At 37.1% G+C, this 14,259-nt stretch overlaps 1 protein-coding gene across 1 annotated transcript in view; it reads left to right on the plus strand.

The window, feature by feature from the left end:
- TBC1D22A (TBC1 domain family member 22A) overlaps positions 1-5,032 on the plus strand; it is a 188,114-nt gene extending 183,082 nt beyond the window's left edge. Inside the window, exon 13 of the mRNA XM_086746912.1 lies at positions 1,745-5,032. Within this exon, the coding sequence (XP_086603038.1) occupies positions 1,745-1,873 (129 nt within the window). The 3' untranslated portion in view covers positions 1,874-5,032. The remainder of the gene's footprint in view (positions 1-1,744) is intronic.
- The last annotated feature ends 9,227 nt before the right edge of the window (positions 5,033-14,259 follow it).

The following is a 14,259-nucleotide window of genomic DNA, read 5'->3' on the forward strand; positions in this document are numbered from 1 at the left end:
ACTGATGTGTAGAACAATATTTTGGGACAAGAAACCAGAAAAGAGTGGGAAACCAGGGCTAAGAATTGAGGTGGGAGTTGACTGCAATTGACTGAAATAATTAATTTTATAATTTTTCATGTATAATAGAAAAGTAGCTTATGTCTGCATCAATATCAGAGACTTCTCCCCAAAATATCAGGGAGGAGGAAAACATCTGAAGTGACTGCAGAGTTTTTGTCAAAAGTCCCAGACTTAGCAATCAACCATAGTTTTGAGAGCGTATCCAATTGTCTAACTCCATCCCCTGGGGCACAGCTATGCTTTGGATAGATAACAACGCAGATAGATATAATGCCCTTTTGACCATTCAGTGATGGGATAGAAAGCAAACATTTTTCAGGTAACTGTTTTTCAAGTAACCACTTCGAAGTGCAATCAGTGGGATTTGATCCTGTGCATCACAGTTCAGCATAGAGCTACAATCCTCGAGTTTTGAACAGCAGGAGATTGGGCACAGTTGCTGATACCATATTGCTACAATAAAACATAGGCCCTACAATAGCAGGAATACACATTTTAGGACCTTTTCAAATTAAATTCAAACTATCATTTGAAATTACTTTTATTGATTCATTTTATCTCTATTGCTATATAATTAATACTGAAAGAAATTGAACTATTCTTTCCTATGCTATATACAAGGCATACCTAGAAAGCAGCAGCACCAGAAGTAATCAGATATTCTTCATCTCTGCATGTGAAAAGACTAATTAGGGAAGAGAATTTTAGCACTTCTGCAATGCGGTCAGCAACTTTGCTTTATCTGTAGCTGTCTGCCTCTTACCCACTGCATAAAGAGGTTATAAAAACATTTAAGGTATTAAAAATTAAATTAACATTTGATAGCTCATTAAAGAGGAAGTGCAGATATCCCTCTTTTTCATACTTAGGATAGGGATATTGGAATAATCTGGGCAACAGGTATTACAAATTGAAAGTAGATTCAAGATCTTAAATGTGGAAGATACATTTTTAAAGAACTATATGCAAAACAAGACGTGAAAACTTCTGGAGTTTGGTTGGAATTGGCAAGGTGTAGGAAGTATTAAGGTGCTAAAATAGTGTAGGAAATACAGCAAATCTGAAAGAAGACTGGGTCCTGTGCTAAACCATTTTGGATTTACAGAGCTCAGAATTGAATTTCTAGTAGTTTATAGTGACTCCAATATCCATGAGCATTGGATCTTAATTACTGGCTATAAAATAGGTATGCTAATGCTATAAAATGGGTATGCTAATGCTATTTACTTCCTAGAAGTCTAATGGGATGGTTCTGATACCTTGTGTGGGAGGAGTTGTTTGTCTGAGTATGACAAGGGATCTCCATCCGTGATCAGGGCACCAGTAGTGGTACAATCATACAGGAGCAAGTGCGGGTACGTACAGTTTGCACACTTGAGCAGTATTGCTTTCTTTCACTCATAGTATTTACAGAGCCAGTGAGGTCGTGCTCTTTTAAAAAAAATATATTTTTCTCAACACTAGAAGATAACTGTAGTTCAGTTACAATTAATAGCTGGTTTCTGAACTGAAAGATTGCATAGCAAGTACATCTCTAAAAGCTACAGGAAAATCACTAAACTTCATGGGATCTCAGGTTTGTTTGGGATACTGAGGTGCTGCATGTATGGTTGCTTACATTGCTATTACACTGGTATTTGAAAAATATATTTATTTCTCTTTTTTTCTTCTTTCCATCTAGGAATTGCTGATATTTTTACAAAATTTGCCCACAGTACACTGGGGAAATGAAGAAATAAGTGTACTCCTAGCAGAGGCCTACAGACTGAAGTTTGCATTTGCAGATGCCCCCAATCATTACAAGAAATGAATATAAAGAGCCAGAAATCATTAAGACCAACATGTTCTGCAGTATTATGGCATCTGTTGTTCTGATTGTGCTTTCAGCTCGTTGCTCTTTTCATTTGGATTAAGATGACCATTAAAATTCTGTTAGAATTTGCAGAATGAGAACAGAATACCAAAGAAATGTACAAAGCAGGATATGGAGCATTGAATGAACTTAAAAGTGAACTTTTTTGCTCAGCATGAAAAATGAGTTCAGAAGTTTATCACATAATTTTCTTCTTTTTTCCCCTCCTTTGATTAGGGAAATTACAGTCTGTCTAATTTATGTCGAGCAATTTTTGCACGTACCTAAGACCTAAAACTTCTTATGGAATGATTTTCTCATTACTTTGGTGTCACCTGCTATGACTTCATCAGCCAGTTTTGGTCAGTAAAAGTTATTTACTTTGAGTGGAAAGAAAGAACTTTTCCTAATTGTAAAGACCATATGAGACAGCAAGGCCTGTGTTTTGAGGTCTGGTTGTAACTCAGAAGATGCTGATATTCGCGCACCATCTGTTGTTTTTGCATGGAATTAGGTTAGAATACTTCAATAATAGAAGAATATAGAAGGTTGCAATGGAAATGGGTGACATTTTCTAAACATTACTCAGTCTTGCAGGCTGCTGTAGAAGCTTTTTAGCCGTAGAAAGGAGTTATTTAAAGCCAAAGACTCATCTATAACACTAAAATAAATCCCTCTCTGTATATTTTGGAGTGTTTTTAAAATACTGAGTGAAATAGAAGACATGGTCTTGTCAAAGTAATTAAAGCTTTTCTTTCAAGGCTTTTCAGTATTTCAGCATGAAAGTTCACTTTTAAGAAACCTATTAAGAAGCATGGTTTGCAAAGCAAGATATATTTTTATCTCAGTTGTTGCCTTATTCTCCATTTCTAGCATGTTAGAAAAGGAAAATTAATATATCTTTCCAAAGCTTATTTGTGAAATAATTTAATAACTTTTTTTCTGAATATTCAGAGGAAGTGAGAAGATAGTTCCCAACAACAGTAACAATATACTCAGATCACTTTAGCATCACTAACAGAGTATAAATCCTCTATGGCTTTATAGAATGAAATTAATGTTTCTTCATATCATCATGGAATACTGAATAATTTCTTAAAACTTACTTAATTTAAGTGCACTATTTATTTTCGAGAAATCTTTTCGGATAAGAATTCTGATGTTGCTGTGTTGGATGTAAATAATTCATATTAATTGGTGCCTACCCTACACATACAGGTTAACAAGAGTGAGAGTTGCAATAAGCAATATGCTGGAAGCTCCGAATTGGTATTCCTCAGTTCAGTTCTCGAGTTGCCTAACGTTGCATGAAAAGTGTAGTGCACTTTTAAGTTTAAGAAATAAAAGATCTTCAAAAGGTTTTCTCTTATGACTTGTTATTGGAAGGTTATTTTCAAGTTCTTAAAAATATGTAGATACATTTTTGGAAGAAAGCTTTCTAGACATGTTTTAGTTACATTACTTGTTTTAGGGGCCTTAGTTCTTGACAGTGACTTTATAATAATTAGGTGTTTCAGGGTAAATAGAATAAAATACATTTTTACCAGCGTGATTATGAAATCTGTATTTAAAAATTATATTAATTATTTGGTAGAAGAGAAAAAACTCAAATTAATCAGAAGCAGGAGTGTTTGGTGACTAGGGTGCATTTCTGTTTCACTGGCGTCAGCTGGAGTTTTCGTTTGGGATGGATACAAGTTCAGGTCTCCTAGATTGCTGCATTTGTGCCTAGAGTGTGTAGTGGATCTGTGTTTCTTAAATGTCTTATACTGTTTTCTGTAACTTCAGTTCATGATCTAACGTATCAAGATTTATCTTTATGTTTACAAAGAATGTCATATTGTGCCTAACAGAATATCTACCAATAACAGGAAAAAGAAACCTAAAATTTTTGACCATTTGCTTTAAACTTAGTATCTACAATCATTTGTTAATAGAAATGCATATTATTGTAACGAGAGAAGACACACAGCATTAAATGTACAATGTTGTAAGCGTTTTCTATAATTAACTTTTTGCTATTAAGATGTTATTTAGGTAGTTACACGTAACGTGGAAAGTTGACCCAAAGTTGTCTGCTGTGTCAGATGCTCCTGCATAACGTTTATAGGACTGGATATATAAAATTCCCTTCATTGGGTCCACAAAAGTTGTCTGCCATGTCTTCCAAATTCAACAGGTACCTCTTACTTCCCTTGGAAGAAAGTATTACCATTAGAGGTCACATTTACTATTGTGTCTGTGTCAGAAGTTGAATACTGTACTTGAGCACATTGCTTTTTAAGGATAGTGGGAAGTTTCCTATTATAACAGTGCTTACTTATGTAGATATAGACTTTTCTGGAAAATATGATATAGATATATAAATAACATTTATATATCTATACAGATAGAATAGTTTTCACTATATAGAAGGCCAACATTTATGTAAAATTTAAATTTTTCAATACTTTAAGATTTACCTAAAATACTTCATTTTATTAAAAAAAAAAAGCCACCTTACATTTAGCAATTCTACATCTCAGGTAAAATGACATTGCAAACAAAACATTGCATAGAAAAGGAGAGAATGTTTTCATTATTACATCCCATGTACTTATTTTTTTCAAAATTCAAGATTCTGAATATTATAAAATTCCTTTGTAATATGTATTTTCTCATGAAGGAGGCATCTTGACACATCACTAGTGAAACCGGGCAGTAAATTCCTAGAACTCATGTGAAATATTGAAATTGTAGTGTCTAAAATGCGCGTTAAAGAATTTCTGTAATAAAAATTTAAATAAGAATGTACAATATAAAAAGATTTATGACTACAGTATTTGAAAAATGTAAATAATAAATTAGTTAACAATGTAAATACAGTACATGGAGTAGGGTAGTTGAAATCTTATGTAACTCTGTAATATGTTATAAGAAATTAGTTTCATTTTTTTTTTGGCTCAGTTCCTTATGGAAAGGCCCATGAATTTGTTTTTAACTTCAGAACTACAGAATAGAAGTATCTGAAGTTCCATTGTATGCTTCTGAGAAATACTAACATTGAGGCACTGGTTAAAACTGTAAAACTGTTGAAAGATGAGGAAATAAATGCATATTTATGAAGTGCTAAATAGAGTGGAAAGCTTTTTTTTTATTGTTTTCATCAAGCACATTGCATACTGCATCAAAGCATGTTTTTGGTGTGTTTATGTTTTACGGTCTCAAAACCCTATATCGCAAGAGCAAATGCAGTAGCAAAACCTATGTTCTCCATTACGTTCCTGCAACTCTCTGCCCTTGCATCTTCTAGATTATGATCTAGATTATGATCTTCTAGATTATGAACTTCCAGAGGTATGTCTCTGCATGTACCATAGACGTACAAGATACTGAGCATTTTCTGCAAAAAGCAGATGAAGATAAATATGATACCAGGGCAGAATTAAAGCAGGGGGCAGGTGGAGCACATCAGGGCAGAGGAAGGAAGGGAGGTACAGGATTCTGTATGTCTCTGGAGGTGTGAGGAAGAAGAGGAACCTTCAGCTCCATGGAGGGAAACAGTAAAAGGTAGTGACAGCGTCAATAAGATCTGGAAACTTAAGGATGATTTACATAGATTAACAAGCAAGGAGAGGTGTCTTGTACATACGGGAAGCTCAGGTCCCTTATGTTAGAGAGCTAGCGGGAGATTTCCAGTAATCCAGATGACTTTAGTAAATAGACAAGCCTGGTTATATGGAAGGCAAAGTTAATAACTTCTCTGTTTAAAACTCCACACAGCATTCAGAGAAAAAGAGACATAGGGATGCAATGGGAAATCTTTCTGTTACGTGCTTGAGTGACAATGAATTGTAATCATGCTGGTTTCACAACTTGATTGAAATTTGTGTCTCTTCATATGCTATAATCTTCTGAAGATCCTGCAGAAAATCAGCAATGGGAGATTTTTCAAATTCCTTTTTCAAAAGCGGAAGAGGTCAAGAAAGTGAAGTAAAGGTGTCGAGGTCTCAGAAGGGAGAGAGAGTGCTGGGAGACATAGCTGAAAGGTGTTTGTTGATTTTCACGTACAAAAGCAGTCCTTGATATCTATCTGATGTCCTGGGCAGATACCCCACACGTATAAATGGGAAGTGCAACAGCAGGGACTTTACAGAGGTCTGATCTGCACTGTAGTGCTTTAAATTCTTTGGAGATGGGAAAAGGATGTGAGGTGGAAAAGCTCCCAGTCCAGCAATTGGTCAGACAGGATTCTGTGCCATGGGAAAGAACTCCAGCTCAAGTGCTTCTAATGACTCTATGATGGAGAGTGAAGTTCCTGAGCAACTTAATTCCAGATCATTTGCATTTTTATAAGTGAAAGCTAAAATCTTGCATCACATCTAATTCCTTAAGCTTAGTGTAGCTGAGGCAGCACTGGAGTAAATAATTAAAGGGCTATGGCACCATATCAAAGAGCCTTTTAACACTTCAAAGTCTTCTGTACATACCCCACATTTGAGTCAAGACATGTGCCAGAAATGAGAGGCTGAGAGAGATGTGATACTACAGAAAGCCCCTCAGAGACAGGTGCTCTGAAACGTAGACTTTTTTTTTTGGCCAAAAGAATTTAATACAAGCTTCCAAATCAGAATTAGTGTGCACAGTCACTAAAGTATAGTTGCTTGAACTGGACTTCCACATTTATGCTTGTGATCAAGCTTCCTCAATATAGAAAACTAAAGTCTGAATTTGCCAGCTGTACATACAGAGATTCTCAGAAATTTATGGTTCAGGCACAAGCTTAAAGTCTGAACTACAGTACAGGTATTAATTTTGTTCCTAATACAAAATTATCTAGAAACCTATGTCAGAAAGGGCCAAAATTTCTAGCAGAAGTCTACTGCAATGTCTGTTGATCTGCCTTTCTATTGGATTAATAAAGATTCAGTGTACATATTTGCTTTGATTTTTCTTTTATGTATCTCTCACAACTGAGATTTCATTTCTGTGCGATCTGGATTTTGTGGCCCAATCCACTTTATTCCAGATTTCTTATCCAGCCATCACTTACCTGTGCCTACTCATGGGAAGAAGTCCATTCTGAATTTCACAGCAATAGAAGAAGAAAAGAAAAGCAAGCAGAGAGATTTGAAGTGTTTTATTCTCATTAATTTCTGATTTCCAGAAAGAATTAAGACAGTGCACCTCTTGGGGTATTTGGACAACTTTGTCATCAAACTCAGGATGCAGACTCTGATATAGAGCGTTTTGGAATTAAGGTGGGTTTGATTTTTTTTCACATATTTCCATCTTCCTACAGAAAGAACTGAGATTTCCAGTGAACAGTTCCTGCTCCCAGCCCATTTGATCAATTCTATTCACTCTTTTAGCAGTAGCAGAAATACAAAATACGTAGCTGTCACGACAGCTCACAGGAGGTAACAAGATGCCCAGGCGTATCAATAGTTATATGGCTATCTATCTGTCTCACTCATAAAATGTCATTTTAACAACTAAGGCAACTCAACAGACGGCGATTTTTCATCCCTTTTGGTCTAAAAATAAGTCAGTAACTGCAGCTCAAAGCAGTGCTTGTAGAAGCACTTTTAGGCTGTAGTAACAATAGCCTATATATCTGGGGAAAAAAAAAATAAAATTAGTCCTATACCTACCTGATCTAGTAAAAATTTATCCTGGGACATTAATGAGTATTTGCTGCAACCTTACAGAATATGTTATCTCATGCAAATAAATAATTCAGCTTTTGCATGCAGAAATAAATAAAGTTGGCATATCAGTAAAGAAAAGGTTTTGTTGTTATATTTTTTCCCCAGATATTTTACCATTATTGCACCAGTGGAAAATTTTATATAAGTCTGAAAAAGGAGTACCTTTCTCTCCAACACTGTCATCAAAATACTGGGTGGCAGACATTTTGTTCAGGTGAAGCAACCGTTACATTCTCAGTACAGAGGCTACTCAAGAAACGATGCGAACATGTTGATGGTAAGGGCCAGCCGGTTGTCGAATGTGCAGTCATCCTCTGTGATGTATAAGTTGACATAATTTAAATCATGCTGGCTGATACTATTTCTGTTATGCACAAAAGAATAATAAGAAAAAAAAGTCCATCTTTTCCCATCCAAGGCCACCTGTTTCTTTGTGGAAACTGCTATTCATTATGGAAATACTCTGAAAAATATACCGAATATGCTGTCAGAGCAATTCGAGTTAAAAGCAATTGTAGCCAGCAAAGAATCCCCAAATCCAACAAGCACTCACAAGAAAAGTAATAAGCACAAAATAATTGCCCTGACAGGAGGACAACATAAGACTTGGTGTTGGTTAAGTAGTCACTTTACTATGTTTATGCAGTTATTATCTCCCCAGTTTTACAGTATGTCAGAGTGTAGACATCCACATCTGAGCTTGGCCCACACTCTTTTTGTAGTCAATAGAGAGAAACAGGTCCTTCCAGGTGCCATCGCCCTGCCTCTGAGTAGACCTCTGCACCATGCCAAGTGAGTGGCACATGAGAAGTTTATTTGTCTGTCCACTGGCACTAAAGGAGCCTGGAGGACAAGCCCATAGCTAGATGTCAGCATTGTCATTTTTATATTTTGAGGTGGCTGCTAGCAATTTTACTTTGAAACAGCATTTCTGTACATAAATTAAAAAGGATCACAAATTCTCTCAGATGTGTTTTTAAAATGCACATTTGAAGTTCAAATTTTATGTTCGCATGGCCCAAATAAGCTATAATCTGAAGGGCACATGGAGTTGTTTGTTGCAGCTACTGTACTGTAACATCAACCTTACTGAGCTCTGCTTTAGCTCCAGCTAGATAGCGGCTCAGCCCATTAGCTTGCTGTTTGTATTTGCTATCTTTCCTGCTGTGAATAAACTATAGCCCTGTAGCACAGCCAAAGATAAAACTTAGTATCCTTGCATGCAAATTGAAGTAAGTGGAAAAAGAAATGTTGATAAATTACTTCATTTTAAAATGGGATCTTTGCACTGGCATCTTCTTGCTAACACTTGTTATGTAAATAAATATTATAGGTTGCTAAGTAAAATATATAGGACACAATTTCCCATTCTGTCTAACCAAAAGTAATAGTAATGGTAGAATTTGCTCTTCCTATTTAAGTAGCGTCCAAACGATATAATCTGTTTTCTAGACAGTGAGGAAGATAAAGATCCTGCCTCACAGGATGGACAATGCATTTATCAGTGTCCTGGGCAAAGCTGCTGAACAGCACAGGGAAGCATTGGCTGGGATGGTGATACCTGGCAGGGAGTGAGGGCTTGAGAAATGTCCAGAGGAGGTTCTGTTTAGCTGACCAGAATCTCAAACCACAAATTAGTGTGAAACTGTTTTTACTTCATATACCTGCATATTTCTGTGGAAGAGAGAAACAGTAATGCAGCAACAAAATGACCTGATTGTGCCCTGACTGTATGTGTTCTTTAAAAAAAAGAACAGCAAAAATCCCCCCAAAATTAGGAACCCACCAGTAACGTATTATCAATCCACAGGATAAACAGCATAAGTTTATTGTTGTGAAACTAAACTGTTTGTTAAAGAACACCAATATCAAGCAACAGTATTAGTAATGGAAAAACTGGAGGCCATTGCTTATGTTTAGCATGAGTCCAACAGCTATCTAAAAAGTATTTGCATATGATAGGAATTGACGTACAGTCTTTGCATATCAGAGGTTAGACTAGTTCTCAAAGCTTTTTTAAACCTTACGTTCATATTTATGAATGAGGTTGTGATGTTTTTCGATGTCAGGAGAAAAGGCAGATTTTGGAACCTAAGGCTTCAAAAATACCAAGTCTTTGTATCTCTATAAAAGAGCCCAAATAGCTCACTTTAAATTGTTATTCCTCAACTAAATTAATAACATTAATCTTTTGGCTTTCTTCTTGTATATACTGATTGTATTTTATACAAGTTTCTTACAAAGTATTGATGTGGAGAGTTTCTGTAAGACAGCAGTGGTACTCTCTCAATTTCAAACTATCAAGCAGGTCTTGGGGAAACTACATTGAGTTTTATTGAGCAGGAATATTGTGAAGATGCATCTTTTAATTCTGAATTGTTGCTTTCAGTTTGTTAGACTGCTCTGAGCTCTTCATCTAGATCCTGTTAGACTCCTTTCTGACAGGCAGGACAACTGCAACTTTCATCTAACTTAGGAGATACCAGAAGTGGTTGGAGGAAGACGGTGGTTGGAGGGAATAGACGCTGTAACTGGTAATGTACCGTGGAACTCACCCAAGGTACCTAGCCAGTATCTACACAGAATGGATTAATAGAGCTACAATGAATAGCTGTTTGGTTTCAAACAGCACAATTTTGAGATTCTGAGGCCCAGCATGTATAAGAATATATATCTTGGACAATCTCTTGGTGACTAATAAACACTACCAGCTGTGTTTTAAATTCAGTTCAAAAAAAAAGCCTCAGAGAAACATTTGTGTGTACTTTTTGGATTTTTTGTCAAATCCAATTTTGGACCTTAAGTGTTAGAACTGTAAAAGCATCTTCCCAGTCTGTCATATTGTATGGTAACTTTATATTGTGTGCAGTAAAAATATTTGAGTATTTAGTAATAGCACAAACTTCAATCACCATTTTTATAGAGTCTTCTTTAGAAGCTTTTTTTTTCTTTCTGGCTTTTAAGGCACACTAACAGGAGCTGCAGTATAAGGAAATGATACAGCATCAGCTTCTGGCTTATTGAAAAGCAAGTGGTTTTAACTTCAGAAGTAATTAGTAGGTTTATTTCTTGGTTGGCCTGAGTGAAAGGAAGTGTAATTTCAGGATCTGAAATCAGGTTTCAGAATGAAGATTCTTTTTTATTAAAGGAAAGAAACAAATTGGGGTGTAAAAAAAAATACTGATAGATCTGAGGCAGCCCACAGCATAAGAGCTGCCAGTGTCTGAATGGAGACTAAGTGTTGCTTATGTTTAAAGTGCAAATTAATTTCTTCTCTAGAGAAATGAAGTAGCTCAAAGCTATGAAAATCTCATACGTGAACAAGGACTATTAAAGAAACTGCCAGTTAAGACAACTGATGGAATAAATGCAGCAGGGGAAGAAGATTGAAATTTATGGTGACTAGGCAAAATACATCAATGGAAACAAAATACACCTGGAGTTTCCCAACCTACAATGGGAGATGAAGAGAAATAGCCTGAAAACCATCCAAAGACAGAAATACTACTCTTTTTTGAAGAAGAAGAAAAAAGGAAAAGAAGAAAATACAAAAATTAATCTTAAGGGATAATCCGCTGAAAGGAAAGCAGTCTAATACATCTCAAGCCCAAATAAAGATAGTAGCATCATTTGGATTGCCTTGGATAGCAGTACAAAGAAAGAGAGAAGGCAAAGCATATTTTGAGGCAGCTATATTGTCACCCAAAAAGGTATGATTCACAGTACCCAATTTTAAGCAGCTAGCTTGCTGCCCACATTACTCAGCTCAACTCATTAGATTGCTTCCAGAGACCATGAAGAGACAAACATACACGGACAGTTGACAGCCTCTAACCTATGTCACTCTGCTCCCAGTCACTCTGTGGCAGAGAGGTGGTAAGAGCTGAGGTGGACTGGTCAGCTTAATGAAAATGAGCAATAGGAATACCTCCCCCTCCCATTCCATGCTATTTCTGAGCAAAAATATAAATAAATAGCTGGCCTAACTCTTCTGCCTTTTGAACTAGAGTTATCTCCAAGAGCTTTTCCTTGTCAACAAAGACACTCTCTTGGTCAGTTAGAAACTCCTGCATTAGAGCTCTGTAACGCAGGCACCTTCCAGTTTACTGACATGCTCTAATACTTCAGCAAGAAACACAGACTCTTGAAAAATGCAGTAATTTATATTGTTGGACAGAGATACAGATGGCCATTACTTTGATTCAAAGTTTTGTGGTGAGCTCATGCAGGGATGATGGTGTCAAAATCAAACTATGTAAAAAATAAAACATTTCTCAGTGATTCTAGCTAAACTCTAGTGATGCCCTGAAATTAAAATATACATCTGGTGCTTCACTCGTTCAAAGAAGTTTATGCAAAGTGGCTGTTACCTTGAAACATTTATTTCTTTACCGGGTCCTTGAGCAAAAGCAATCCCACAAGGCATTCCCGTGAAGCAATCCCCTCCACTTGACAGGAATTTTACTGATTTTATGAAAGGTGGATGTACACAATCTTATCAGACCATCCTTGGGAGTAGCAAGAACTCTTGGGGAATGTACTCATTTGTTTCTTCCAGCTTGGATTCACTGCATAAGCAGAAAAGCCAGGTGGGGGGAGGCAGCCCTGCTGTTTCTGTTGCTATCTGTTTTGCAAGTCTAAGTCTCAATTTCTTCCAAAATAAAAATGTTATCAATACATGCTGAATGATTGAAACAGAGTTTGGCAGAGTTGTAATTTGACAAAATTTTGTTAAAAAAAAAAGAATCTCCAAATCTCTAGCGAGGTGCCTCTGGTCTTCAGATGCTTTGGCTGTAAAAACACTTCGGAGCTGGTACACGGGAGGGCGCATCTATCCTACAATTGCACAGAGCCAGCAGCTGCACTCCTAGCAATCAGCTCCTGAGCAGTAGCTCTTTATTTCTGAGCACACAAAAGAAGACTTTAGCAGTCAAGTCTCTAGCTATAGCACAAGAACAGTAAAAATAACCACAGTCCAATAGCTTATGCCATACAGGGATAGTTACATTACAAGCCAGTCTTCAGAAATTACTCGCTTTCCTTCAGTATCAGGGTCAATCAAAAGAAATTTGCTTAACCTGCCACGATGCTGTTTTCAGAACCAGGAAAATCCAGTACGTCATGTCTGTTGCTGTTTGGGGACTGGTCAGATCTTACAGGACACAACTGCAGGGGAGCAAATCTGGCAGAAATGTGGCCTTTAGTGGTGCTATCATGCTCCGCTTTGGCATATGGGCTGAAACTCCGTGTAGGAAAATCGCACACTGAAAACAGCTACCATATGGTGAAATTAGTTAAATACCAGCAGCATTAAGACCAGAATGACTTAATTCTGTGTACTAGTACTGTTGTATGTTACTGGATGTCCCAGTCAGAATTAGGGGCCTCTGTGTGAAGTATTCGACAATCACTTTGCCTTGAGCAAACAAAGCTGGGAAAACACCAAACACTGGGATTTAAAAATCCCAGCCTAAAGCGACAAACAGCACAAAACAGAGTCTCATATCTTGTTGTAAATGCCTCTGATCGTGGGATTTATCGCTTTCCCACCTGTACTCCCCTAATCTAGCTACTTAGCCTCCGCAAGCTCATTTAGAGAGTGACTATCTGAATCCTTCAGCTGTTCACCTTGAGTAATACCACAGGGCCAGACTTCGTCTCTGCGACTTGGTTCAATATTGAAACGGAAGGAGACAAAAAGAGCATGTGCCTAGTGTAGGGATGAATGCCAATTAAAGTTTCTGTGGTTTCTTGGTTACAAAGACAGATACTGGCCAATAGTGTCATGAAGGAGAAAAGCAAAGTCACTCTCCTGCCTCTTTGTTTTTGCACGAGGCAACACTGTCTCCCTGCTGCAGTGGTGAGATCACGGCAAAGTCCTTACAGAGACACAACCGACCCCTAAAAGTTCAGCTATGGTGCTTATATCACCTTTTTGAGTTTGAACTCCCTTGTTCTTAGGCAAGACAATCACCTTTCATAGCAAAAAATTTCCAAGCAGTTCTCTCTCAGCCTTTGAAATCCATGGACTTGGACTAGCAGCTATGGCAGTGCTTCTCCTAACAAACCAGAGCAATCAGTTAAAATGGCAGCAAAGGCATGCAAAACCTTCTGAAACAAACTGAGGGATGAAGAAATGCAACCAGATACTTGTAAGGCCCCAGATATGTTAAAATCTGCCAACTAATTGTTTCCTTAATGGGATAATGCTTCTGCAGACTGCTGTTTGGAAATGCAATGGCCTGGAAAATGGAGGTCAATAAAACAACAAAAGGACAACCAGCATAGCTGAAAGAGGAGAGCATTTGATGGAAATAATTTAATCACCAAACTAATTCCTTATCTGTTAAGTAGGGAATGCCAGTTGGGAAGGCAGTGGAGCATGTCAAGTCTTACAGCTGAAGTCCTGACAATGTAGTTAGTCGTGCTTTGCTGTAGCAACGCATATCCTTTGGGATGGAGCAACTCTTCTAATGCTTTTTTTCTCTAAAAAATACAAAAATGTCTAGAACCAGTAACAATAGCTGATCTGTTGTGGTTGAAGCCAGGATTATTCTGTATGTATGATACACTACCTTAATATTTTACATCCTTACCAAGTTACCCTATGTCTCGTGTACTTGATACCAGGTCTACCATAATAACTCTGGTCTG

The sequence above is a fragment of the Chlamydotis macqueenii genome, chromosome 1 (genome assembly GCF_036417535.1).
Source record: "Chlamydotis macqueenii isolate bChlMac1 chromosome 1, bChlMac1.mat, whole genome shotgun sequence".
Classification (NCBI taxonomy): Eukaryota; Metazoa; Chordata; class Aves; order Otidiformes; family Otididae; genus Chlamydotis; species Chlamydotis macqueenii.